This window comes from Camelus dromedarius, chromosome 4 (genome assembly GCF_036321535.1).
Source record: "Camelus dromedarius isolate mCamDro1 chromosome 4, mCamDro1.pat, whole genome shotgun sequence".
Lineage (NCBI taxonomy): Eukaryota > Metazoa > Chordata > Mammalia > Artiodactyla > Camelidae > Camelus > Camelus dromedarius.
The window spans coordinates 98,315,920-98,340,284 of record NC_087439.1 but is presented as its reverse complement, the minus strand read 5'-3'; the positions used below and the strand labels follow the sequence as shown (position 1 = coordinate 98,340,284).

At 52.7% G+C, this 24,365-nt stretch overlaps 1 protein-coding gene across 2 annotated transcripts; it reads right to left on the bottom strand.

Annotated features, from left to right (window-relative positions):
- Positions 1–4,441: 4,441 nt before the first annotated feature.
- On the bottom strand, positions 4,442–21,375 carry ING5 (inhibitor of growth family member 5). 2 transcript variants are annotated; one of them, XM_031452646.2, is made up of 8 exons: positions 21,288–21,375; positions 16,422–16,493; positions 14,246–14,412; positions 13,130–13,241; positions 12,888–12,981; positions 6,677–6,812; positions 6,516–6,577; positions 4,442–4,598 (listed from the first exon to the last, which is right to left on the bottom strand). In XM_031452646.2, the coding sequence occupies exons 1-8, from the start codon at positions 21,322–21,324 to the stop codon at positions 4,556–4,558; spliced, it is 723 nt and encodes a 240-aa protein (XP_031308506.1). In that variant the 5' UTR covers positions 21,325–21,375; the 3' UTR covers positions 4,442–4,555. The 2 variants fall into 2 exon arrangements, with proteins under 2 accessions (XP_031308506.1, XP_031308507.1); XM_031452647.2 differs by having other exon boundaries at positions 12,888–12,978.
- Between the last annotated feature and the right edge of the window lie 2,990 nt (positions 21,376–24,365).

Here is a 24,365-nt window from a genome sequence, read left to right as displayed (position 1 = left end):
TGCTGAGATGAGGAAGGTCCAGGCCCCGAGGACTGCAGGGAGCAACAGTGTGTAGAGAACCCTGGTCTCGACCACAGAGGTGTGCTGGTGGCTCTTCCAAGTAGGACAGCGAGCGCACAGGAGAACCAGTGCTGGCCAGTCAGTGGCTACAGGCATGTACCCAGAGACCATGGTTTGCTCTGGTCACACTGCCTTACCTGGAGCAGCAACGCAAATGGAGGCACCACCTCCACTTCAATAAACCATGTTCCTGAAGATATACCCACTTTCTTCACAGGTGAATTAACGGTGCTGTGTCAGGAAACACACTGCTGCATCTTCCTGTCAAGGATGCGTTTTGCCTTGGGATGACTGCTGGCAGGGAGAGGATGCTGCGGAGACATCCACTCGGCCCTTCCTTTTGGGATAGCCTTGTTCCTCAGTCTACCGTGGGCATCCTGCCAGCTGTCCACTCTGCCCATTTCAGTGACACAGTCAGGCACTGAGAAGGAAACCGCGGAGGGGCCCGTGGAGCCTTGCAGACAAATGTTGCCTAATCACACCTGATCGCTGCAGGCCCTCACGCTGACCTGTAGACCAGCGGCATCCTGGGCCTCTGGGGGTTAGCAACAATTCAGAACCAATGCAAATTACCACCCTGCCCCCCAAAAGGCTGGTGTCTCCTACTCCCAGTCACCCCAACAAATGGCGGCTGTCACCCCTGGAGCGCTCAGAGGAAGACACGGGGGCAGCATCACTGTCCTTCCTCCAGAATCACAGCCCAGCAAGAACTCGGGGCAGCGAACCCATCTTCACCTGGAAAATCGGTGCAGGCTGTGCCTCTCACTGTGGGGACCAAGTTGGGTTCCTGGACCCTGACTGTTTAACACTCCTCAAGGAACCGTCCTGAGAACTATTTAGTCCCCACAGGGACCTTGGCACCTACACAGCCTGCAGGGCAAGCTTCTGCCCCAGAGAAAGCCACTTATGTCTCTATAAAGCAACCAAACCCTCTCTAAGCACACATCTTTCTTGTGAGCTTGGGGACCAGCTTCTAAGGCCATGACATATCTGAGGCCCAGAGCTGTCACCTGTCCGAGGTGAGGCCCGGGGTCCTGCCCAGGCCCGTGGCGGTGACACAAGTCTCCCCCTCGGAATTCAACGTGGGATAGGCTTCTCCTCTCTGGACACACCACTGAAGTTGTATCATTTCCCAAAACAAAACATTCTTGAATGTTTGTTCCAAAAAATACTTTATTCATTAAAACAATATATCCATCATCTATAACATGATCCAAAAATACAGATATACATCTTTACATTATTTAATAAAAAGATTTACAATATTATCTTTCCTTTACAAAGAGGACATAGATAATAATTCCTTGAAAATAAAATGTAACATTCATGTTAAAGCTGCATCATCTTTTTGGATGAAACGTGGTAAGGTGAACACCACAAATGCATATGGAGGAAGAAAGAAACTTCACAGAACTCTCTCCTGAACGAGAACATTTTTCCTAGGCTTCCCATTTTAAAACTCCTCTCAGCACAGGTAATGAAGACCAACCACTCTTCGCTAAAAATTGAGGAAAGCCTTAAATCCCACATAAGTGTCCACATCCCGCAATGGGCAGACCCTGGCCGTGGCCGCGTGGGGAAGCTGCTCTTTGGACAGTGATATTGCTCGAAGCGGTCTGTGCCGAGGGCTGCCGGTGAAGAGGCAGACTGCAGCGTGGCCATCTGCGACAGGACCAACACAGTGGGCCGTTGTCCCACACATCCCTGCAAACCCCCCGTCACTGGTGCATGCGGTGGCGTCCAGGGTTTGCCACCCTGGGCAGTCCGGAAGCCTCTGCTCCCATGGCTCTGCCCAGGACCAGTTTCAGGTCCGCTTGCCTGGGGCCCAGCCTGCAGGGTGGGGAGCATCACACAGCTCCGTATGTGCATCCCAACCAAGAGCTCTGACAGCACAGCCACAGAGGTGGGGGCTCAGTTTAACAAGCTGGTCTTACTAGTGCAGCATGTGTTTTCCTGTGGGAAACTAGAGGATGTTTCTCAAACTGCTGACTGATAAGGCAGCATCGAGAACAAGGAAAAGGATCCTGCTTCTCCCCTGCACAAGAAACGTCTTCCCCTACAAGTAAACCCAGGGCCCCGCGGGGCTGAGAGTGATCCCCTGGGCCCGGCCCAGCCCTCCCATCAGCTCCATGGGGGATAGGTAGGCTCCAGCACCGACCCCAGGGTCAGATCTGGGGCCCAGCGAGCATGCTCAGTGTGTGAGCTGAATCACCCAGGTCAAGGGTGGCCGGGCCCGGTGGCACAATCTTCGGACAGTGCAGTCACCATGGGCTGCAGCTGACCCCACCAGCCGGGGTCAGGCCAGGTGGCAGGACGCTATCTCACGACCACACAGCCTCTTGTGAGCATCCTGCTGACTCGCAGATGCACTAGTGGTCGAGGAAGGCATTCGGTCCTGGTCCAAATGACGCTCCAGGGACTCCTATTCTGCTCACGTTTTACGTTTTCTCCAAAGCTATACGCTTATTATTTTGGTGACGTTATTGTAACTGTCAAAGTAAACACTAGAAACACATAAGCACAGAAACTTTAAAAAAAAAAAGGTCCACACATGGGACATGACACAGTGATGAGCAGGAGGACACCGTGGAACTTTGAACAAAAACTGAGGACAGAGAAGTCGGCCAGTGTCCCTGGGGAAGCAACCAATGGAAACCAGGTGACAATCAGCACTTAATCACCCACCAGCAAACACCGTTGTTTCCCCACGATGGCAGTGGGTGTGAAGCATTCAAAGGTGATGTGCAAATGTTAACTCAGCTTCTCAAGAATCATCACACACTCGCTGTACTTACCTATCTTCTCCACAAAAACTGGTAAACGAGTGAAGGAAAGATTATTCCCACAATTTATTCCCCACAGTCTTTAAACAGCTGTGTTAAGAAATGCTAAGTCACTAAATGCAAACACCCCAGGTTTCCGGCTGAGGCCCCCCTTCTCCAGAGCAGCAGGGAGGCATTGGTTCTGAGAAAGCAGCTGGCCTGGGGACCCTCCACCCAACCACCCAGCCCAGCTGGAGGGGCCACACAGATGACTGACCCTGCCCCGGTCACTCAGTCAGCTCGCTCAGGGCAGGACTGCAGTCCAGACTGTCACAGGCGAGACTCCAGCAGACCTGGGCTGCCGCGATGCCCCCCTCACTGGCCAAACAGTAGCTGCTCTGCAGGGAGCAGCCCGCTGGGGATACAGCTTGCTTCACAGGTTCCCCTCTGCTTTATTTCCTCTCCTTAGTGAAATATTAGAAAAAAGGAGGAAAATCTACAGTAACAAGACTGTCAGGAGGAGGCAGGTGTGTCCTTCCAGACCACCCTCCTCATGACAAAAATGAGGTTCTCAGTTGGGAATTTCAGTCCCAAGTCCATCTCGTGGCCTCTGGCATGAAGACAAAGGTAGGTTTCGCTCTTCCCTCTGGCATGAAGACAAAGGTGGGTTTCGCTTCTCACCTCTGCAGACCCCGCTGGAGGGCCTCGGGGTCCATGGACACGCTCAGAAGTCACTCTTTATGTACAATCACAAACGGATCTCAACACACCAAATGTATGCAATTTCCCCCAACTCTGAGCAAAAAGACCATTCAAACTCGGTTTGGTGAATGCTGATTAGAAAGAAAGTACACCCCAGTTTCCCAGCTTCGCCCCAGAACGGCTGCCACGGCACAAGAAACTCACAAATCACACCACATAATCGCCGTCCCTTGCTCTAGGCTGCTGATGTGGCGCACAACGTAAACAGGTTTCAAATTGGCTCCAAGCGGCCTGGACTCACTTCACACACAGACCACTATCTTCTACCTCCATGCAATCACGATAACTTCATCTTCACAGTAAAACGTCAGGAATTCCCAGAGAAATGGAACGTCAGTCGTCTGTGAGGCTGTCTCCTATCGGCACTGGTCATAGTAACCGACAGCCCGTGTGCCAACAAAGAGCCGTTTACTCCAGAAAGTCAGCCCCTCACGGAGGGAACTGGGAGTCCAGACAGAAAGGCAGTGCACAGCGAGGTGGAGACCCCCGCCCAGGAGGGCCGGCCCTGCCCAGGCGGGTCACAGCTTCTGGATCCCCCACGCCCGCGCCTGGGCGAGGGTCAGGTGTGTGTGCGGGGGCGCCAGAGCTGCTGCAGAGTGGCCCCAGGAGACTCAAGACGGATGATGGGCGGCTCACAGCTCCGGCTGCAAAATGATGGCAGTGTTCCCGGGCCTGCGTGCCCACATGAGGCCCAGGGCTGCCCGGTGCCACCGTCATACCCAGTGCTGGGGGTCTGTACAAAAAATTACGAGAGTGAAGTCACTGTGGCAAGTCCCATGAGATCGCTCCTCTGCGCAGACAGGGCTCAGGTGGACTCTTGTTTGTTTCAGGAAATATCCGGAATTACAACTGGCCACTGACTTATTAAATATCATTCAAAATAAGGTAGTTTTAAAACGAAGGTAAAATATTGCAACATGAATGAAGGAATATATTAACTTGCTCTTCTGGTCCGGATGTCAGCCTCCCCCTTACTTCTTCTTCCTCCTCTCCTGGACGCACCGTGGGCAGAACCTGTGACGAGAAAGGCATAGCGGTGGGTCCTCTCCACCAGACATTTCCCCGGCATCTCCCAGGATGGCTGGACACTGGTGAAGCCACACCAGAAGAGAGGCCCACAAACACAGGGAATGCGGCTCTCCCGTTGGGGAAAGTCTCTGGTGCGGTTGCTCTGTCTGGCACGTCTGTTCTGAAGGTGGTAGATAAGGCGCAAATCGATGAACAAAATGGGGTTGCTCACAAGCATCCCTCTCGGCCAAGTTCATCAGCCTCCCCTGCGCGATGACATGGCTACCTGATCAAAGGAGACAGGGCCAGTGCAGCCCGTGCCCTGGAGGTGCTGATGGCCAGGTAATGGTGGGGGGTGGCCAGGCACCTAACCAGGTTGGCGTGCGGACTTCCGGCCCAGCCCTGCAGCGGCTGAGTGGGCCCTGGAGTCAGCACGATTAACAAGGGTAACAAGTGCTCCCCAGTGACCCTGGGCAAGCAGGTTCCAGAGTCTGAGACACAGGCAGGGGCTGCTCTTGGTCACTCCTGGGCCACAGCAGCCCCAGGAACACAGGGGCCGTCCTGCTGCTTTCCACCTCTGCCCTCCCGAGTGCATGGGGCAGGAGGCAACATGTGATGGAGCTGCCCAGGCCCCAGGCCAGTGAATGAGCACATCCCTGCCAGCCCCAGGGGGAGCGATGCTGCCTGGCAGTGCCCACAGGCAGGCCCCCAGGCACGGGCTCAGACCCTCGGGAAAAGCCTGCCCTCTGTGGCCTCTGAAGGGACCACCATGAACATGAGTGGGGGCAGGGGTGGCGCCCCAGGCTGGCTCCCCTCTGCATGACCTGCCCTGTCCTCAGCACACATGGTAGGAGCCCCGCCTGCACAGCCCCTCATGTCCCAGAAAGAAACCATTTTCCAACGCCTGCCAGACTCTTCCACCCAGAAGCCCTGCAAAGAACTCTTAACTTGCCGTGTCCAAGGACACCCTCCCTGCCTCCTGCCTCCTGCCCAGCCAGCCCACACATCCCTTCTCGGGGTGTCTGAGCTTGCCCGTGGGCTGCCAGCTCCACCTGCACCCTGCCCTGGGTTCCTGCACCCACGGCCGTGGGGAACCCTTGAGCTGCCACGCCCCGCAAGCCCCTGGCATCCTGGTGCAGAGGGAGCACCCTTGGGGTTGAGACCACACATGGCTCCAGAACAGGCGAGCACCTGGCCTCTCCTGTCATCCACTGAAAACCCAGATAACGCAGATTGTCCCTCAGGGTTTCTAACATCCCTCTGCCCCGACATGAGCCTCGTGACAGGGAAACTGGGCGCTCCACACAGAAACACAGAGGGCAGCATTTCCAGGATGTCACTTTAGCTTGGGCAAACAAACCCAGGTATTTATTTACATGAGAGCAGCCACTGTGCATGGAACATGACTGCAAGGACGGAGAAAACAAATGGAAAGCCCTTCAGCAGCGCACGCAGGACCTGTGCGTGGGTGAGACCCCCCCCCACTCCTGGGTGAGACCCCTGCTCCTCTTCTTTGTCCCTCTCTAGTCTCCCGGGGGAGGAACCCCTCGCTCCTCACTTGTATGTGAGACAACCTCTCCCTCCCTCAAGTCGGAGCGGCCCTCGTTCAAGGGAGCACACGTGGAAGCACAGCGACCCTGAACCACGCGGGCTGGGGCACCACCCCCTGTATGACTCGCAGTCAGCCGTCCACCACACCCACGGGTCCTCTGTGTCCATGTTCCACATCCACAGACTCACCCCTGCGGATCATGGAGTAAGTACCATGTTCACCAGACAGGACCCGCACGAGTGGACTTGCACAGGTCAAACCGTGTTGTTCCAGGGTCAACCATGTTATGCAAACATTAAAGAGGCAACCCCCGGTGAGATAGGCGAGGTCCCCCGGGAAGCAGGACCCACCCCGCTGGCACCCATACTGACCATTTTCCCTTGGGCTTCGTGGTCAGGTCCACACAGGCAAAGTGAAACCACTCAATGGGACACTGCAAGGCGAAGGGGGGGGCCGTCAGCACGCTGCACGCTCCATGGACGCCCACCCACCCCGTGCAACACTACCCGCGGCCTGGCGGCCTGACACTCACGTCCGGGTTGTCACAGCCAATCATCTCCCCATAGGACACCTGGTGGCACAGGCAGTAGGTGGGCTCGTTCGGGTCCACGGGCATGTCCAGCACGTCAGAGGGATGCACGGACAGGATGGTGTCGCTGAACTCGGACCTGCAGATAGACGAGGGCAGGGTCACCTGACAGCCAGGCAAAGACATGTCAGGAAGGCGTCTGCGAGGTGTGAAGGGGAAGCACTCACATGTACCATCCGGTCCTGTCTCCACACCTGGGCAGGACCCATGCCCATCCCGCCCCTCTGCCTGCACCAGACCTGCTCCCTGCCCCCCTGCCCCCACTATCACCACCCACAGTGGACACCTGGCAACATCTGAGAACCCCCCGATCCCATCCAATTGGTCCAGGTGTCTGAATGGCCCTGCCTTTGCAGCTCACCCTGTACCTGCCCCCTCAACAAGAACAGCCAGTGTATCCCCACCAGAACCTTCAGCCCAAAACCCACGAAGGCCTGGCTCCCCACACCTTCCCCGGAGCTCTAATCTCAGGAGCCCACCACCACCCACCAGCTGCCCATTGCCCAGGGAGCCACTTCTGATGGCACGCTGCCTTCATCTGCGCCCCCACCTGCCCCAGGAAACAGGCCTGTGGCCCCGGCACCCCTGCAGTCCCCCTGGTCTCTGCCCAGCAGCCCAGCTGGAACCTCGGGCTGCCCAGACCCCCTCCAGCTGCTGCCCACAGCCCTGCAGCCGAGCAGGCAGGAGACGGAGGGGTGTCGCCTGTGTTAAGGGAGGGGACTCGGGGGATTCACTCTCTCACATGAAAACCGGCAAGCAGCAGCCTGGCAGGCAGACAGCACATCCCCACCAAACAAGAAAATCCTCCCTCCGTCACCCTCAACACCCGGAATGCGTGCACATGTTCAAACACACGTCTGCCACACAAATCCAGCAGGCTGCAGGAGGACCGAGGCAAAGGGAAGCTAAGACGCACTGGCAGGCCAGGCAGCTTCAGCCTACTGACCAGGGTGAAACGAAGGAAATCTGGCCCCACAGGAGTCCCTGCTCACCCCTCTCCTGTCCACCGTCTGGAAACATCCTGTGCCTCTGCCGCCTGCAGGTCTGCCCAGGACCATCCCCAGACCAGCTCACAGCGTGTGTGCTGTCTCTCTGTCTCTCAGTCTCTCCCTCCGTCTCTGTCTGTCTCTTGTCTCTCCATCTCTGTCTGTCCCTCCGTCTGTCTGTCTCTCTGTCTCTGTCTGTCTATCTCTGTCTCTGTCTCTGTCTCTGTCTCTCTCTGCCTCTGTCACTCCTCTTTGTCACAACTGTGTGTTACTGGCTCAGTGCACTGTTTGCAAAGCTTGCCCAAACTTCACACCTTGAGCTGCCGCCTGACCTGCGCCCTGGTCACCGGGGTTCAGACCCTAGCCGGATGCAGTGGCAGCAGGAGAGGCTGGAGGGGTGGAGGGGATGGCCTGGAAAGGGCCCCTCACCAGCAAGGGGGCCTGGGGATCCTGCAGTCTTGCTTGGAGGGGCCTGCAGGTTGGGAGGGTGGTGGGCCCACTGCTACCCCTGGAGGGAAGCAATCAGGGGGTCACAGGGAGGCCAGGCCCACAAGGGCCTTCCCTGTTTGGGGAGTCCGTCCCTTGGGCAGCCCAGGGCGACCCCGCAGTCAGCACTGCTGCCCCCTTGCTCTGGCCCTACAGGACACCAGTGGTGTCCACTGAGCCAATTCCCCTGGATGAGGTGGGCACCCTTCACCAGTCAGTGCCAAGGAGCCCCTCCCACGCCCGAGCCCCACCCTGGGCTTCCCAGGACCCTCATCACATGGCCCCTGGCAGAGGGGGCCCGCTCACCCGAGTTCAGGGACGCCAGGAGCTATGGAGGAACTGCCCCCGCGTCCACACGCAGGTCCCACCTGGCCATAGAGCAGCCCGCCAGGCAGGTGCTGATGTGGCCTCAGCCACAGACACCCGAGGCCATGCACATGCCACTCCCGGCCACCCTCCCCACCGGGCCCCGGTCCCTCTGAGGGTCCCCGGGGTGAGAACAGCTGCCCTTCCCCAGAGACGGCTGGCCGTACAGGAAGGGGCAGGGAGATGTGGAAACCTCCTGCCACTACCAGGTGGAACCAAACCCCACATGTCGCTAAAACCAGATTCTAAAGACCTGAGAAAGCTGTGGCGTGACAGGAGCCGGCTGCCTGAGGGCTGAGGGGGCAGGGCACCTGTCCCCTGAGCTCAGCAGAGGGGTGGCTGCCCACCGGGGACCTTCACACCTGGTGGCCGGGACACCACATTCCACTTACTGAGGCCGGGGTGGCGCAGGCCTGCAGGGTGACAGAAGGGCAGCGAGACCCCTCCACCCAGCCCTCCCCTCCAGCCCTGGCAACGGGGCAGAAAGGAAAGCTGAGCATCACCCATGGACAGCCATTCAGGTAGCAAAACACACGTGCTGGGTCCTCCACCAAGAGCTGGGGATGGCTTCCCCTCACCGCCGACTCCCAGCTCCCACCCGCGCAGCTTGCCGGGAACAAGGACAGGGAAACTCTCTCTAAGGAAGAGCAAAGATGCTGCTCCTGGGCCCCTCTGAGGCCAGACAATGAGAAAGCCACGTGACGGGAGAAAAGCGGGAAAATGGGAGTGAAAATCAAGAGAAAAGCTGGCTGACAGCAGGTGCACAGGAGACCCAGAGGGTAAAGCCAGCAGACAAGGGCTATGAGTACCTGTTATAAAGAAAATGTAAATACGATGGATGCGAACATGGGAAATTTTCAAAAAGGAATCAAAATCAGGTCAGAAGGGTGTAGCTCAGTGGCAAAGCACATGCTTGGCCTGCACGAGGGCCTGGGTTCAGTCCCCAGTCCCTCCATCAAAATATAAATAAATAAACCTAATTACCTCGCCCCAGAAAATAAATAATTTTTAAAAACTTCCCCCAAAAAGCTATTTTAAATAGATATATTCAAAGATATAGAGGAAAATACGAATGAGAAATGGCAGGTATAAAAAAAGAAATAGACCTTGAAAAGAGAATCTGTTAAATAAAAGAGTCTCTAAAGGAGATTAAGATTAAATTAAACACCAAGAAATACATGAAGATAAAACAATAGATACTACCCAAACTGAAGCACAGAAAGAAAACGTGTGGCCAGAAAATAAGCAGAGCCTCGGCGCCTGGCATCCCATTAAGGAGAAAGGAGACCAGGAAAAAAAACTGAAAAACTGAAAACTTCCCAAATTTGACGGAAACTATAAACTAACAGTTCCCAGAAGCTCAATGAGCTCCAACCAGAATACACAGAAAACTTACAGCAGGACTCATCATAATTAAGTTGTGAAAAATTGTTACTCAATGGAAATCTTAGAAGCAGCAAAAATAAAGCCACTTACATACAGAATGACAAAGATAACAATTCTCACGAATTTCTCATCAGTATCAATGCAACATGGGCCAAAAAAGGACATCTGTAGTGATGAAAGAAAAAAAGTCAACCTACCATTCTACATCCAACAAAAATATCCTTCAAAAATGGAGGTAAAATAAAGACATTTTCAGAGAAACAAGAACAGAAAATTCATCACCACCAGCAGGCCCAAACTGTAAAAAATGTTAAAGAAAGTTCTTCAGGCAGAAGAGAAAAGACGCGCGCTGGAAATCTGCATCCATGTAAAGTGAAGGGCACTGGACATGTCAAGACATGGAGCGACGATAAAACACTTCTCGTATTTAAAATCTGTTTAAAACAATCCGCGGTTCAGACTGAAAGTGTAACAGCATACTGGGAGGCTTACACCAGATGTGGAAGTGGCAGTTTGGTAACAGTACACAGGACAGGAGGCAGGAAACCAAAGAACACACGCAGGCTCTGACACCAAACGTGAGCAGTGCAGTATTATTTGAAGTTCACTGCGGTAAGTTAATAAAACAAGGTGTACACAACAGAACAGTCCTTAAAACCGAATACTGAAAAAATGTGTGATTAATCCAAAAGAAGACAGGAAAAGAACAGGTGGGAGAGAGACAGCTAACACAAGGCAGTAATTTTAGCCCAACCACATCACTAATCATGTTAAATCTGAACAGTCCAAACGTTGCGATGAAAAGACAAGAAATTGTCAGACTAGATAAAAAAGCAAGACAACTATGTGCTGCCTTCAAGAAGCTCAGTCTAAATACAACACAACGTGGTGAAAGCAGAAGAATGAAACAGGGGAGAGACAGCACGTGCAAACTTACCATACAGCGCCTGGAATGGCTACAGGCGTGTCAGACAAAGCAGACCTCAAGACAAAGAAGGTTTCGAGGACTAAACGGATAATCACAATAAAGGGGCCAGTTATTTTTAAAAAACCTAAACGTGTTATGTACCACCAAACAACAGAGCTTCAAAACACAGGGAGCAGGCCGACAAGCAGCGAGGACAAACCGACACCCACGACTTAAGACGGGGAATCCAACCTTCCTCGCAGTCATTCAGAGAACCAGGAGACAGGCTACCAGTAGGACACGGAAACCCTGGACGGCACCGTCTACCAGCTGTCCAACGGACACCTACCCGCACTCCTTCCAAGCCCACGCGGAACAGTCAGAAGACAGACCGTTCACCATACATGAATCTTAGTCCCTCTCAGATGATTTCAGTTATAGAATGTTCTCTGATCACAGCAGAATTAAATTAGGAAGCTACCTGGGCAATCTCAAACTATCTGGAAGCTGAGAAACATACTTCTTACGTAAGCTACAGGTCAAAGAAAAGCCACAGAAGAAAATTTTAAACATTTTGAGTGGAAAAAAAATTAAAACACAACATCAAAATCTGTGGGATGGAGCTAAAATAGTAATTAAAAGAAAACCTGTAGCTTTAAATATTTATATAAGAAAAGAAGGTATGAAAATCAATAACCTAAGCTATTTCCACCTTAAAAAGCTAGACAAAGGAAAGCAGAGTGAATCCAATTAAGCAGCAGGAAAGAATTACTAAAGATATGAACGAAAGGAAAACAAACAATAGAAAAAAATAAAGATTAAGAGAGCCAACAGCTAGTTTTCCGAAAAGACCACGGCAAATGAGAGAAGACGTAAAGCACCAACATCGGGTCTGAGAGTGATCGTCAGGGCAGACTCCGCATCAGAAGGGTAATAACATAACATCACGAATAAATGATGCCAATAAATCTGACAACTTACAGGAAACAACAAATTCCTTGAAAAATATAGATTACCAGAACTGACCCAAGAAGAAATAGAAAGGTGACTAGTTCCGTAACTTTAAAGAAGTTGATACAGCATCAAATTGTATACCTAAATTGAGACCATTTTATTGAAGTTAATTCAAAGGGTTAAAAAACCCAGCAGGTCTCAACTCACTGTCCAAGAATGCACATGGGGGGACAAGACACAAAGAAAGAGTGGAAGTAAACACCCCGTCCATCTGGGGCGTGTGCCTGGGGCCAGGAGGACGCGGTGATTCTGATAGGCCCAGGGAGGGCCCCAGGGCGGTCAGTCCCTGACCCGGCGCCAGTTACAGGTGTGCCTCTGACGCTAAGTCTTCGAACCACATGCTTGTTTTGTGCGGTCATCTGCATCGTGTGCTGCTTTACAAAGTGAAGGTGGGGTTTGGGGCTTTTTTTAAGATGAAAGTTTAAACACCAGGTTTAAGAACCAAAACTTTCCCCTTACTGTGTCAAGAACTAACTCTTCTGAGCCCTCTCTCCCCAGAACTGTGAGACACCTCCACAGAAGCCATCTGGTGTTTCAGCATCTTCTCGGTGGTCTAAACATCACGTCCAGGAGGCCCTGCTACAGTGTCTTGGGGGCTTGGTGGGAGCAAGGGGGGGTGCTTTAAAGGAAATATTCTGAAGCTTGAGTTCAGTGACACGTATGTTTAATAAATGCATCCCACATTTAATAACGAATAGATCTAAAGTACGTATTTGTGTGTAAAACCATCAGCAGCCAGCTACTCACTCCGAGAAAGCGGCTTAGCTTGGCTGGAGCCACACTGCCCGGGCCAATCAAGAGGCAGGGCAGCCGGCGGAGAGAAGGGTCTGGAGTCAGAAGGCCGGTCCGCCCGGCGCCCGCAGCTCTGACGCCGGGAGCCGGGAGTCGCGGGGAGGGCCGGCCACCGTGCAGGGGAAGCGGGAGTTAAGCGCCTCCTCGTCCTGAGCCGACGGACCCTGAGAAAATGCTGAGAAGTGCTCTGCAGAAAAAGAGGAAACGCGCCTCTCACCCTCCTTTGTGCTTCTTCTTCTTTGGGGTGTCCTCCTCCGAGGTCCTCCTGCCGCGCCCCCGGGAGCCTCTTTTCTCCTTCTGACCCCGACCTTCTGAAACAAGACAGATCCGACAGTGTTCACAGAAGCCACTGAACACGACTGAGCCAGATGTGGCGTCTGCGGGGTGCCGCGAGCGCACTCCGACACACCACAACCCAGGGCTCATGGCAGCAGCGCGAGGGAAAGTGAGCAGACTTGCTTTTTAGCCCTCGGCCTCCGGAGCTCTCAAAGTCGCTGCCCTCCATCTTGTCCTTCAGGTCAGCTTCAAATCGAGCCAGGTCAGCGTCCAACCTCCGGATGTGTTTGTCCACCTGCACGGAAGGACATGCACAGTGTCAGACAGGACAGCGGATGGCAGGGTCACAAAGGCTCCCGGAGCCGAGCACAGGCCAAGGTCCTGCCCTCGATCAGTCTTGAATTATCAAGCTCCGCTACTGGAAGTGGCCGCAGGGGTCTCTGTCTCCCACACGCTGGGCACGGGGTAGAGCAAACCCTACCCAGGAAGAGCCCCGGGGGTAATGAGGACACAGCTGTGAGACACAACGCAGGTAATGGCACTCGGCGCTGAAGTCTGATTGAGAAAACGTCTAGGTTCCTAAACAGAAGCCAGGACGGCGCTGGGAGGAGGGACAGCGAGCTGACGTCACCCCCACGACTCGTAACAGAGGAGCCACCGTGACAAGGATGTCCCGAGAAACAGCAGCAGCCGGCTCGTGGCCCAGTGGGAGGGGCGAAGACAAGGCGACGAGGACACCCTCGTTGGGAAACAAACCACTATCTTCAGCTCCGTCACGCAGCCAAGAGGAAACATGACCACCCTGGCCACAACTGAGCAAACCTAACTCCTTAGAAAACAGGCTGCTTACTCAAAAGGGTTAGTGCTCTGGGCACCGAATCCCAAACAGAGGCATTAGGTTCTCCTTCTAGAGTGCTCTTGGCCAGATACAGTCAGTTCAGGGTTTCAGACATCACTGTCTGTCTTACTGGGGCGGGGGCTTCACTACACGACCTCGTGTGTATCGCGGGGACAGCAGCCTTGTGCCACCATGTGGGCCCTGAGTGAGGCTGACCTGGGGGGCAAACTCCAGGCCTTTACCTGAGGCTGACAAAAACAAGTGTTTAAAAATATATAAAAATGAACAGTTTCCCGAAAGAAATAAACAAGCAAAAAGGGCAGAGAAACAAGGCTGCAGCAAGTCCCCAGGGGAGGGCACCTCCCGTCGGTCCTTTCTCCTCAACCTCGATGCACCCTCCTGAGCGGCTCTGCCCTGGCTACGGGGAAGGGAGGAGTGGCGGCCCCGCCAGCCCCGCTCACCATCTCGTAGGTCTGCATGGCCAGCTGCACCTTGTCGTCACTGTACTCCTTGCACTTGCTGTAGGCGCTCTGGATCTTCTGCAGGTGCTCCACACGCTGGTCCGGGGACAGTGTCTTCACCGTGGAGATGTACTCCGCAGCCAGGAGGTCGATCTCCGCCTTCTTATCTGACAGAGGAACAAGTGACAAGCTAGTCCTGGCGCGATCCCAGGACCCACTCACCCGACTGGAGACTGATAACACTGACAACACCGATTCCCGCAGAGCAGCATCGGCTCAGACTCCAAGGGCTGCCAGCGGGGCCAGGGGCACAGCCTTCCTGGACACTGTGCAGACACCACGACCTGGGCCACCTGCCCAGGGCAGCCCCAGGTGCAGCTGCTGTCCCAGCAAGGGTTCACCATGCCCTCTGGGGCTCTCCCGAGTCCTTGTTTCAATATTAAATCCTGAGCTCACCTTACCTGGGACGTGGCGCCCCACTCTCAGGCACGTACCCTAAAGACCGAGAGCCAGGACCTGCAGGGAAACGCTTGTAACTACAGAAATTGGGGAACAACCTAAATGTCCAGTCCACAGTGAAACAGATAAACTGTGGTCCGTTCACACAACAGAACGCTACCCAGCAACAAAAAGACACAAGATGGACTACTCCCACCAAAGGGGCCCTGGAGGAGGAAAGAAGACACGCAAAAAACGCACTACGTGATTCCACTGACGTTAGCGTGGAAACCCTGCTGCAAGTGGACACTCGGGGGCAGGCCTGGGGGAGGGGCTACTCAGGAGAGTCACACACAGGCCCCCAGCGCCAGAGGCTTGTTTCTCATGTGGGGAGAACTTCCCCAGGCGTTATTTGTTAAGTGACCTATAAACATTTATGCTTATTTCTAAATGTAAATGCTCTGTTGCACCATAAAAGAAGTCTCTGCATTGGCCACTCAGGAGGCTGTACCTCAGTGAAAAACCACAGCTGTTCCAACCTTGCAAAACACGTGCCCAGCACAGCGAACATAAAATCACCCACACCCACGGAGCCACCACAAAACACAGAACCTCAGGGATCAAGAGAAAAGCCTACAAGCTTCAAACAGGAAAGGGAAAAAAGACCACGCGGACAAAGGGCAAGGAGCCCAACAGCATCAGGCTTCTCAACAGAAACACAGAAGCCAGGAGCCAGCACAGCCACGCCTGCCGCGTTCTAGGGGAAATGACTCCACCAGGCCTGCTACACCCAGCCAAACTACTCACCACTGCTTTGTCAGACACGCAACATTGTAAGACATTTACCTTCCCGTGTACCCCCTTTTCAGGAAGCTACCGGAGAAAAGGCTCCTCTGAAACAAAGGTGCAAATCAAGATACAGGGTAGTTACAACCTAGGAAGCAGGGTTCCACAGCAAAGAGGACGGAAGGGAGCACCCAGGAAAAGCCAGGGTGAGGCCTGTGTGGCAGGCCCAGAAAGAGTCAGTCCAGACGGGGCCCCCAAGAGAGGCTCCAGGAAAGGATCTCCGTGGAGAGCAGACACAGAACTGCCAGGTAAGCTGGTGCAGAAGACACACTGAAAATGCCGAAAACAAAACCAACAAGCAAAGCAATTAGGAACTTTGAGAAAAAGTTACTCCAGAAAGGTCACGTAAGCATAGCACATGGTGAGGCTCAGTTGTAAACCACAGACACAGCGGCCCCGAAGGAGACACCATCATGGGGCCACCACCGTTCAAAGTCTCTCCGACTACACCCAGGGACAGGGAGGAGGAGGTGGGCTGAGCAGGGCGTGGCTGGAGAGAAATCTTCCTTCTCCATAATAACCGAATAGATAAAGTCTAAAACCAAAAAGAAAGAGAAGAAATAGCAGCAAAACATGATGCTTAGAAATGGGGAGCTGAGCACTAAGAGACCAAGAAGTCCTGCTTAAACTGTGTACACATAGTTTGAAAACAGAAAATCTTTCAGAGGGAAGAAAAGGTAGATGAATACACTGACTGCGAGGAGGAGATGGTGCTGACGACGACGTGACTGAAGGTGTGTGAGAATGCAGGGGACAAAGTCTGATTTTAAAGAATCAGCACTCTAAGATTCCACCCAATGCCTGCAGCCCCACTGTGGCCCGCCAGGCCCTCGGAAGCCTGGGCCACTGCCTCGAGGCCCAGCTCCGGCTGCACGTTACAGTGGGAACCCACCTTCGGTCCGCTGGTCCAGCTCTCGCATCAGCTGGAAGTTCCTCTGAAGTTCACAGGGAAGGTTCTCGATACCTGAAACAGAGACGTGCAGTCTTAACAGCAGGACAAAAACCTGCCTTCCACACTTGGTACCTCATCTACAAGTGATGGGTCCACTCTGTCTCCTCTTTCTGTTAGGGTCTAGACAGGAGAATTAAGGCATCTGCTTTCAGGGACGCGTCCAGACTCCAAGCAAACGCTGGTAAGAGGCTGACACACTGCACAGGCTGTGAGAAGCTGCAGAAGCTGGAGGTGGACCCCGCCTGACACCAGCTGCCAGCGGACACGGGGCGATGCCTGAATGACTCTTCCACTTAGACCCCGAGCCACTCCCTCACCTGCAGACAGCCCACCGCAGCCCACACGTCCAAAACCCTGAAGCCCTCCTTGCTCTGCCCCTACTTTACTCTGAACTCCGGGGCATTGGGGGGAGCCGACCAGGGCTGCGCTGGAGAGCTGGACACCAGGACAGAAACGCTCTCTCGGAGCCGCCTGACACGGTGGGCGGGCACTGGCCACACGGGGCCACTGAGCCCTGAAACGGGGCTTGATACCACCGAGGAACCAGACTTCTAACTTTATTCAAGTTTATTTAAAATTAAACAAACTGTGCTGCTGATTTCCAGTCAAGCTGGTGGAGCGGTAGAACCAGGAGCTCGCCTCTCCTCACGACTACAACGAAACCACAACTGAATGCTGAACAACAATCGAGAAAAAGGACTGGAGCCTAGCAAAAAAGATCTTCTTCAACTGGAAACACAAAGAGGGAACCACAGCAGGAAGATAGGAGGGGCATGACTGTGATATAACTGGGCCCCATACCCCCTGGGTGGGGGACCCACAAGCTGAAGAATAATTAAGTCACAAAGGCCCTCCCACAGGAGTGAGAGTTCTGAGCCCCACACCAGGCTCCTCAGCCCAGGGTTCCAGTGTTGGGAGGAGGAGGAGACCCCAGGACATCTGGTTTTGAAGGCCAGCAGGGATTAACTCCAGGAGCCCCACGGGACCAGGGAAACAGAGACTTTACTCTCTTGGGAAGTGTACGCAGAATCTCGCACGCGCCAGGCCCAAGGGCAGAGGCATGATTTCACAGGAACCTGGGCCAGGCCTGCCTGCTGGTTTCGGAGGGTCTCCTGGGACATAGGGGACAGCTGCAGCTCACCCAGGGGACATAAAAGCTGGTGGCAGACATTCCAGAGTGTTCATCTACATGAGCTTTCCTGGAGGCTGACATCTTGCTTGGATCACTAGCACCAAGAACTAGGCCCATGCAACAACCCATAGGGAAGCCTCAGGCCAAACAACATACTGGGTGGGAACACAGCCCCACCCATCAGCAGACCTCCTGAGCCACAAACCTAGGCACACCCCTAGGCATGGCCCTATCCACCAGAGGTTCAGGACCAAGCTTCACCCAGCAGTGGGCAGGCACCAGCTCCTCCTGCCAGGAAACCTGCATAAGCCTCTAGTCCAGCCTCATCCACCAGGGGCAGATACCAGAAATAAGAAACCAACAATCCCAAAGCCTCTGGAAGGAATCCACAAACACAGCCCAGACTCTCCACTGGGACCAGTTGGACCCTGGCCCTAGGGTGACAAGAGAGGAGTGTACTACTGGGACACAGAGGACGTCTCCCACTGAGGGCCACTTCTCCAAGGTCAAGAAATGTAACTCACCTACCTAAAAATACAAATAGATAGACAACATGAGGCAGCAGAGGAATATGTCCCAGGCCAAGGCACAAGATAAAATCCCAGAAGAAATAAGTGATGAGGAGACAGGCAATTTATCCAAGAAAGAGTTGCATAATGATGGCGAAGAAGTTCAGAGAACTCAAGAGGAGCATAGGTCCACAGAGTGAAGTTTTAGCAAAGAGTTGGAAAATATAAAGAAAACCCAAACAGAGTTGAAAAATAAAATCACTGAAATGAATAACACACTAGAAAGAACCAAGAACAGACAAAATGAGGCAGAACGGATCAGTGAGCTAGAAAACAGATTAGTGGAAATCACTACTGCAGAACAGAAAAAAGAAAAAAGAATGAAAAGAAATGAGGATAGTTTAAGAGAACTCTGGGGGACAAAAACAGAGAGCACTCTGGGACAACATGAAGCACATTAATATTTGCATTATAGGGGTCCCAGAAAAAGAGAGAGAGAAGGGACCTTAGAAAATTTTTGGAGAGATAATAACCGAAAACTTCCCCAACTTGGGAGAGGAAACAGTCACCCAAGTCCAGGAAGCTCAGAGAGTTCCACAAAGGATCAACCCAAAGAGGGACACACCAAGGCACACATTCATCAAATTGACAAAAATTAAGGATGAGAAAATATTAAAATCAGCAAAAGAAAAGCAACAAATAACATACAAAGGAACTCCCATAAGGTTTTCAGCTGATTTTTCAGCAGATGCCCTACAGGCCAGAAGGAAGTGACACGATATATTTAGAGTCATGAAAGGGGGAAACCTACAACCAAGACTACTCTATCCAGCAAGGCTCTCATTCAGATTTGATGGAGAAATCAAAAGCTTCACAGATAAACAACAGCTAAAAGCATTAAGCACCACCAAACCAGCTTTACAGCAAATGTTAAAGGAACTTCTCTAGTCACCAAACCATAAGAAAAGAGAACAAAAAGAAGAAAGTGTGGGGAAGACTTATAAAAGATTACTTTGGCAATTTGGGGTGTCTTATGGTTCCTTATAAATTTTGGAATTGTTTGTTCCAAAACATTGTTGCATTGTTCCAATGCATCTGTAGATTGCTTTGGGTAGTACAGCCGTTTTGATAATGCTGATTCTTCCAATCCAAGAGCACGAGGTATCTTTCCATATCATTTTCAATTTCCTTCATCAATGTTTTTTAGTTTTCAGAGTATAGGTACCCTCCTTGGTTAAGTTTATTTGTAAGTATTCTGTTGTTTTTGATGCAATTGAAATGTTTATGCCAGTTATAAAATTCTGGTTTTTGAAGTGAAAAAAAAAAAGTGAATGAAGGGCTACAAATGGCAAAATATCTAAAGAAAGAAAAGAACTAAAAAAAAGAAATTAAACAGACTGTGCTGGACAGCACAGGTCGAGGACCCCACCCCACGTTGCTTTCTTGTCTGCACTGCCAGGCTCCTCGTCCAGGGGAACACCCTCATCTACCTGAAGCACCAGGTCAGGCCCCTGCCTGGGCTCTTGCATCCAGTCTTGCCCCCCTCCTCCACAGTTGATCCCTTTGGCACTAAATCTAATCTCACAAGCAGCTGCCTAAAACCCCAGTGCTTCCCTGCCCACCCAGAGTGCGGCCAACTCTCTCGCAGCCTCTAAGCTCACGGCACCCTGCCCATGGTCTCCCCACTGTCCCCCCAGGCTCTCAGAATGGTGTCACCTCTGCAGAATCAAGATCTGCCAGGCTCCTTGGTGGCCTTTAAACGTCTGTGAACTTTTTCAAAGTCTGTCTGCCCCATTTGATAGTCAAGTTCCAGGATAACGGGGGTTATGTCTGAACTCCTAGCACACATCAGGTGCTCAAGGAGTGAGCAGGGGCCCACACAAGACCAAACTCGCGGTCCTCAGGGGGCCCAGAGCGGGCACCAGGACAGAGAAGGGCAAGCGGCAGAACTCCCCTGCAGACACCTGGGCGCAGGCCTCCCTAGTGACATCGGCAGGGAAGACCCTCCCCTCACTGTGGTCTCCTGCCCAGGACCCCGTGCTCAGGATGGGCCAGGAGAGCGGAAAAATGGCCAGAACTGGGCAGCCCCTTGGTGAGGGCTGAGTCTTCCCCAGAGCCGGGTTCACGCCCTACTCTCAGCAACTTCAGGTGGGGGTACTGGGCACCCAGGCCGGAGTGACAGTGAATGTCCCCAATGCAGCATGGCTCCAGAGCCACCTGGCCCAACCGCCACCAGCCCTCACCCAGAGTCAGATGGTCAGACCTGGGGGTTTCAAACGGGGGATCTCAACTCTCCTGCGTGTGACCTTGACAAGCTACTTAGCCTCTGCAGGCAGCATCTTCCCCTCTGAAATGTGGGAAATGACCACCTGCTCAGGGGCCCTCCAGAGGGTTCAAGCTGTGCTAAGCCTCAGGATATCAGCCCATTGTGAGGACCATGGCCTCGAACACCCTACCCGGCCCTGTAGGTACCAGCCCCATGTCCCCTGAACAGACAGGTGCCCTAAGAGACCCTCCGCGCCAGCATGCCTTGTAGATGCACAAACTGACACTCGGAAGCGAGTCCCAGGTCACAACACAAGCAGGAACAGAAGCCAGGACCCCCAGGCCCGGGACACCGAAACTCGGCCCAGAGTTCGGGGGCCCAGGGACTCAACGACCCTTGCAGGCCCGCGCGGTTGGACCTGGTCGGGAACCTGGCCCGGGAAGGGGCGGAGCGGGGCCTCGGCGGGGCGGGGCCTGGCCAGGGAGGGCGGGGGCCGAGACGAGAAAGGCGGGGGCAGCCGATGGGGTAGGCGGGGCTAGGCGACGAGGGGCGGGCCCATTGGGGAGTGGGCGGGGCCTGTGGAGAAGTGGGCGACTCCAAACCTGGAAGGGTGGGGCCGGGCGCTCTGGCCCCGCCCCGCGCCCGCAGGCCCCGCCCCGCCGTGACGCACCTAGAATTGGCGCGGCCGTGACGGCGGGACCCCGCGCCGCGCCCCCTGCGCGCCCCTCCCTCGTGGCCCCGCCCGCCCCGCGCGCGACCCCGCCGCCCCCGCCGCCGCCGCACCGCCCCCGCCGCCCCCACGAGCCCCGGGGTTCGCGTGCGGACCCTGGCGCGCGGGGGGCCGCGGCGGGGGCGGCCCGGCGCGGACGGCGGGCCAGGAGGGCGCGGGGGACGCTTACTGTCCAGGTAGTGCTCCAAGTACATGGCGGTCGCCATCTTCGTCCGCGGCCGCGCTCTGGGTCTGCGCGGGCGGCGGCACTGCGAGAGGCGGAGGCGGGGCCGGCCTGGTCACTATTAATGAGCCCCGCGCGCTGATTGGGCGTCGGCCGGGGCGGGGCGCCGTCTGGGCTCGCCCCCTGGCTTCCGGTCCGGGCCGCGCGGCGTCAGTCGGGAGTGGGGTGGAGCAGGTGCCTGGCAGCTGGGAACGCAAGCGGTCGCGGGCCGCGGGGAGCGGCCGAAGCTCCGCTGGCCCCCACCCTTTGCGTCTGGGCGCCGGTGGGGGGGCGGTCGTTTCATCACTGAAAATGCGACTGTAAAGATTGCCCTTCCGGGACTCTTCCCGAAGCCCCAGACGGATATTTAAAAGTGGAAGCACGTTCATTTTTCTGCCAATTTTACCTTCATTGTGAAAACTCAAACTGTACAGAAACTTACAGGTTCATAACCTCTCGAAGGTACAGGACTGTGATTATCTTGCTCACCCTTCAAGCCAAATGTTAGCTTCAATGCAGCCCTTCTGGTCCCATTCAATGCCTGATGTGAAAATGCACACACGCACGCTCGCTTACATGCTTGCATATAACCCACCTTTTCATCGTTTTAAGGAGAAAATATTTTTATTAATAGACTTTATATTTTAGAGCAGTTTTTAGTTTTCAGAAAAATTGAAAAGGAAATACAGAGCTACACACACACACAGTTTCCCTCAAAGCATTTTCCATTGCTGAGGTACATTTATTACAAGTGATAAAACAATATTGACACATCATTAAGTAAAACCCATAGTTTACGTTAGGATTCATTCTGTGCTGTACAATTATGTTAAGTAGCCACCATTACAGTATCACACAGAATAGTTCCTCTGCCCTAAAAATCCCCTGTACTGCAGTTGTTCCTCCCTCTCCCTGCCCCTCAACACCACCCCGGAACACACTCATCTTTCCACTGTTTTATTTCTGCCTTTCCAGACTGTCATATGGTTGGAATCATGCAGTAGCCCTTCCAGGTGGTTTCTCTCAGTCATACACATTTTAAGTTTCCTCCATTCCTTTTCATGGCTGGATAGCTCATTTCTCCTCCTTTTTGGTGGGGGGAAGGCATTTAGGTTTATTTATTCATTTATTCTTAGAGGAAGTACTGGGGATTGAAACCAGGACCCTGTGCATGCCAAGCATGTGCTCTACCACTGAGCTATACCCTCCTCCCATCAATTCTTAATGCTGAGGAACATTTGTCTCTAGGCACCACAGTTTAGCTAGTCATTCACCTATTGAAGACGTCTTGATTGCTTCCAAGTTTTCTCAATTATGAATGAAGCTGCTATAATCATTCATGTACAGGTTTTTGTGTGGACATAGTTTTTGATTCCTTTGGGTAAATACCGAGAACTGTGATTCCTGGACCATACGGTAAGATGGTTTAGTTTGTTAGAAACTGCCAAACTGTCTTCCAGAATGAGCTGTACCATTTTGCATTCCCACCAGCAGTGAGTGCCTTTCACTCCATATCCTGGCCAGCATTTAGCGTTCTGAGTGTTTTGGATTTTGGCCATGCTAATAGATGTGTAGCAGTATCTCATTTCATTCCAGTTCCCTGATGACATGTGACATTGAGCACCTTTCACCTGCATTTTTGCCATCTGTGTATCTTTTTGGTGAGGTGTCTGTTCAGCTCTTTTGCCCATTTGTTAAACTGAACTGTTGCTTTTCTTAATTGGTGAGTCACACTATCCACTTTTCTACTATTTACATTTTTAACTTAATACTCTTCATGAATTCTGGCCACATTTTACTCAATTTTATGTCATCCTGTTTACTAGATATATTACATTGTGTTGGTGTACAATTCTTTAACAAACTCCTTATGAAAACAAATATATGTATGTAGATGCATGACTGGGACATTGTGCTGTACCTCAGAAATTGTCACAGTATAACTGTACTTAAATTTTAAAAAGCAATGAAGAAATTAAAAAAACAACTCCTTATAGATGAACAACATTTTGATTTGTTTCCAGCTTTTCGTTACCATAAATAATGCTCTGCTGGACATTTGCTCATACACCTGTACACATCTGTCTGTTCTAGTTGTTTATTGCTGCATAATAAACTACCTGAAAATGCAGTGGTATAGAAGAAACATTTTATTATAGCTCACAATTTGTATGAGTCAGGCATTCCAGCAAGGCTCAGTTGGGTGATTCTTATGTTCTATGTGATACTCTTGTGACCTCACCTTGGTTGTCCCTACGTGGCCTCACCACATTCTATTGCTCAAGCAAATCACTGGAGCCAACCCAGACTGAGGGGAGGGAAAATTAGACCAACCTCCACCTCTCAATGTGAGGAGTAGACAGGTTGTGGTCATCTTCACTCTATCATACTGTCTTATTTGTATTTTAAGATAAATTCTTAGAAATGTTATTGCTGGCTCAAAGGGCATGTTCTAAGGGCTGATGCTTCAAAATGCATTGCCCAAAGGGAAGTTTGCCTGACACTCCACTGAGCTATGTTTCTACTTCCATCAAACCTAGATTTCATCAGGCTTTATTATCTTTGCTTAACATGATAGAAAAAAAATAAATAACCAAAGAAATAACCTCAGTACTTAATGTTTCTTTGAATTTATGTCCAGATGCAAGGGAGCTCCTATGCCCACGTGCGATCAGGAGCACATGCACAGATGCTGCAGTCACCTTGACCATGAGGGACAAGCCAAGAGAATGCTAAGTTGTTGACCCAACATCTGACATCACTGAGCAGCAAAAGCAGTTCTCGGCTTCCTAACTCTGGGCTTTTGGTTCTGTGAGATAATTAAACATCTTGATTTAAGCCAAAGTTAGGCTTTCATTCTGGTACTTGCCGTCAAAGGCATCCTAATAAAAATGGCCTAACGTGTTGGAAAAGGCAGAAGCAAAAGTGCCTGTTGTGTTGTATCTGAGTAATAAGTTTCACCGTACTTGTGCTAGTTTGGCAATTTCTGCCATCAAAGGGGCACCCACTGATCCCCAGCACACAAGGGCCCAGCAGCCAGGTTCC

What these genes read in the sequence shown, in the direction of transcription:
- ING5 (XM_031452646.2), bottom strand. Translation starts at nt 21,324, where the DNA reads ATGGCGACCGCCATGTACTTGGAGCACTACCTGGACA. An exon ending in CTTGGAGCACTACCTGGACA is followed by an intron (nt 16,494 to 21,287) that starts GTAAGCGTCCCC and finishes TCTCTGTTTCAG; the next exon opens with GTATCGAGAACCTTCCCTGT. An exon ending in CGGAGGCCGAGGGCTAAAAA is followed by an intron (nt 12,982 to 13,129) that starts GCAAGTCTGCTC and finishes GTCTTGTTTCAG; the next exon opens with AAGGTCGGGGTCAGAAGGAG.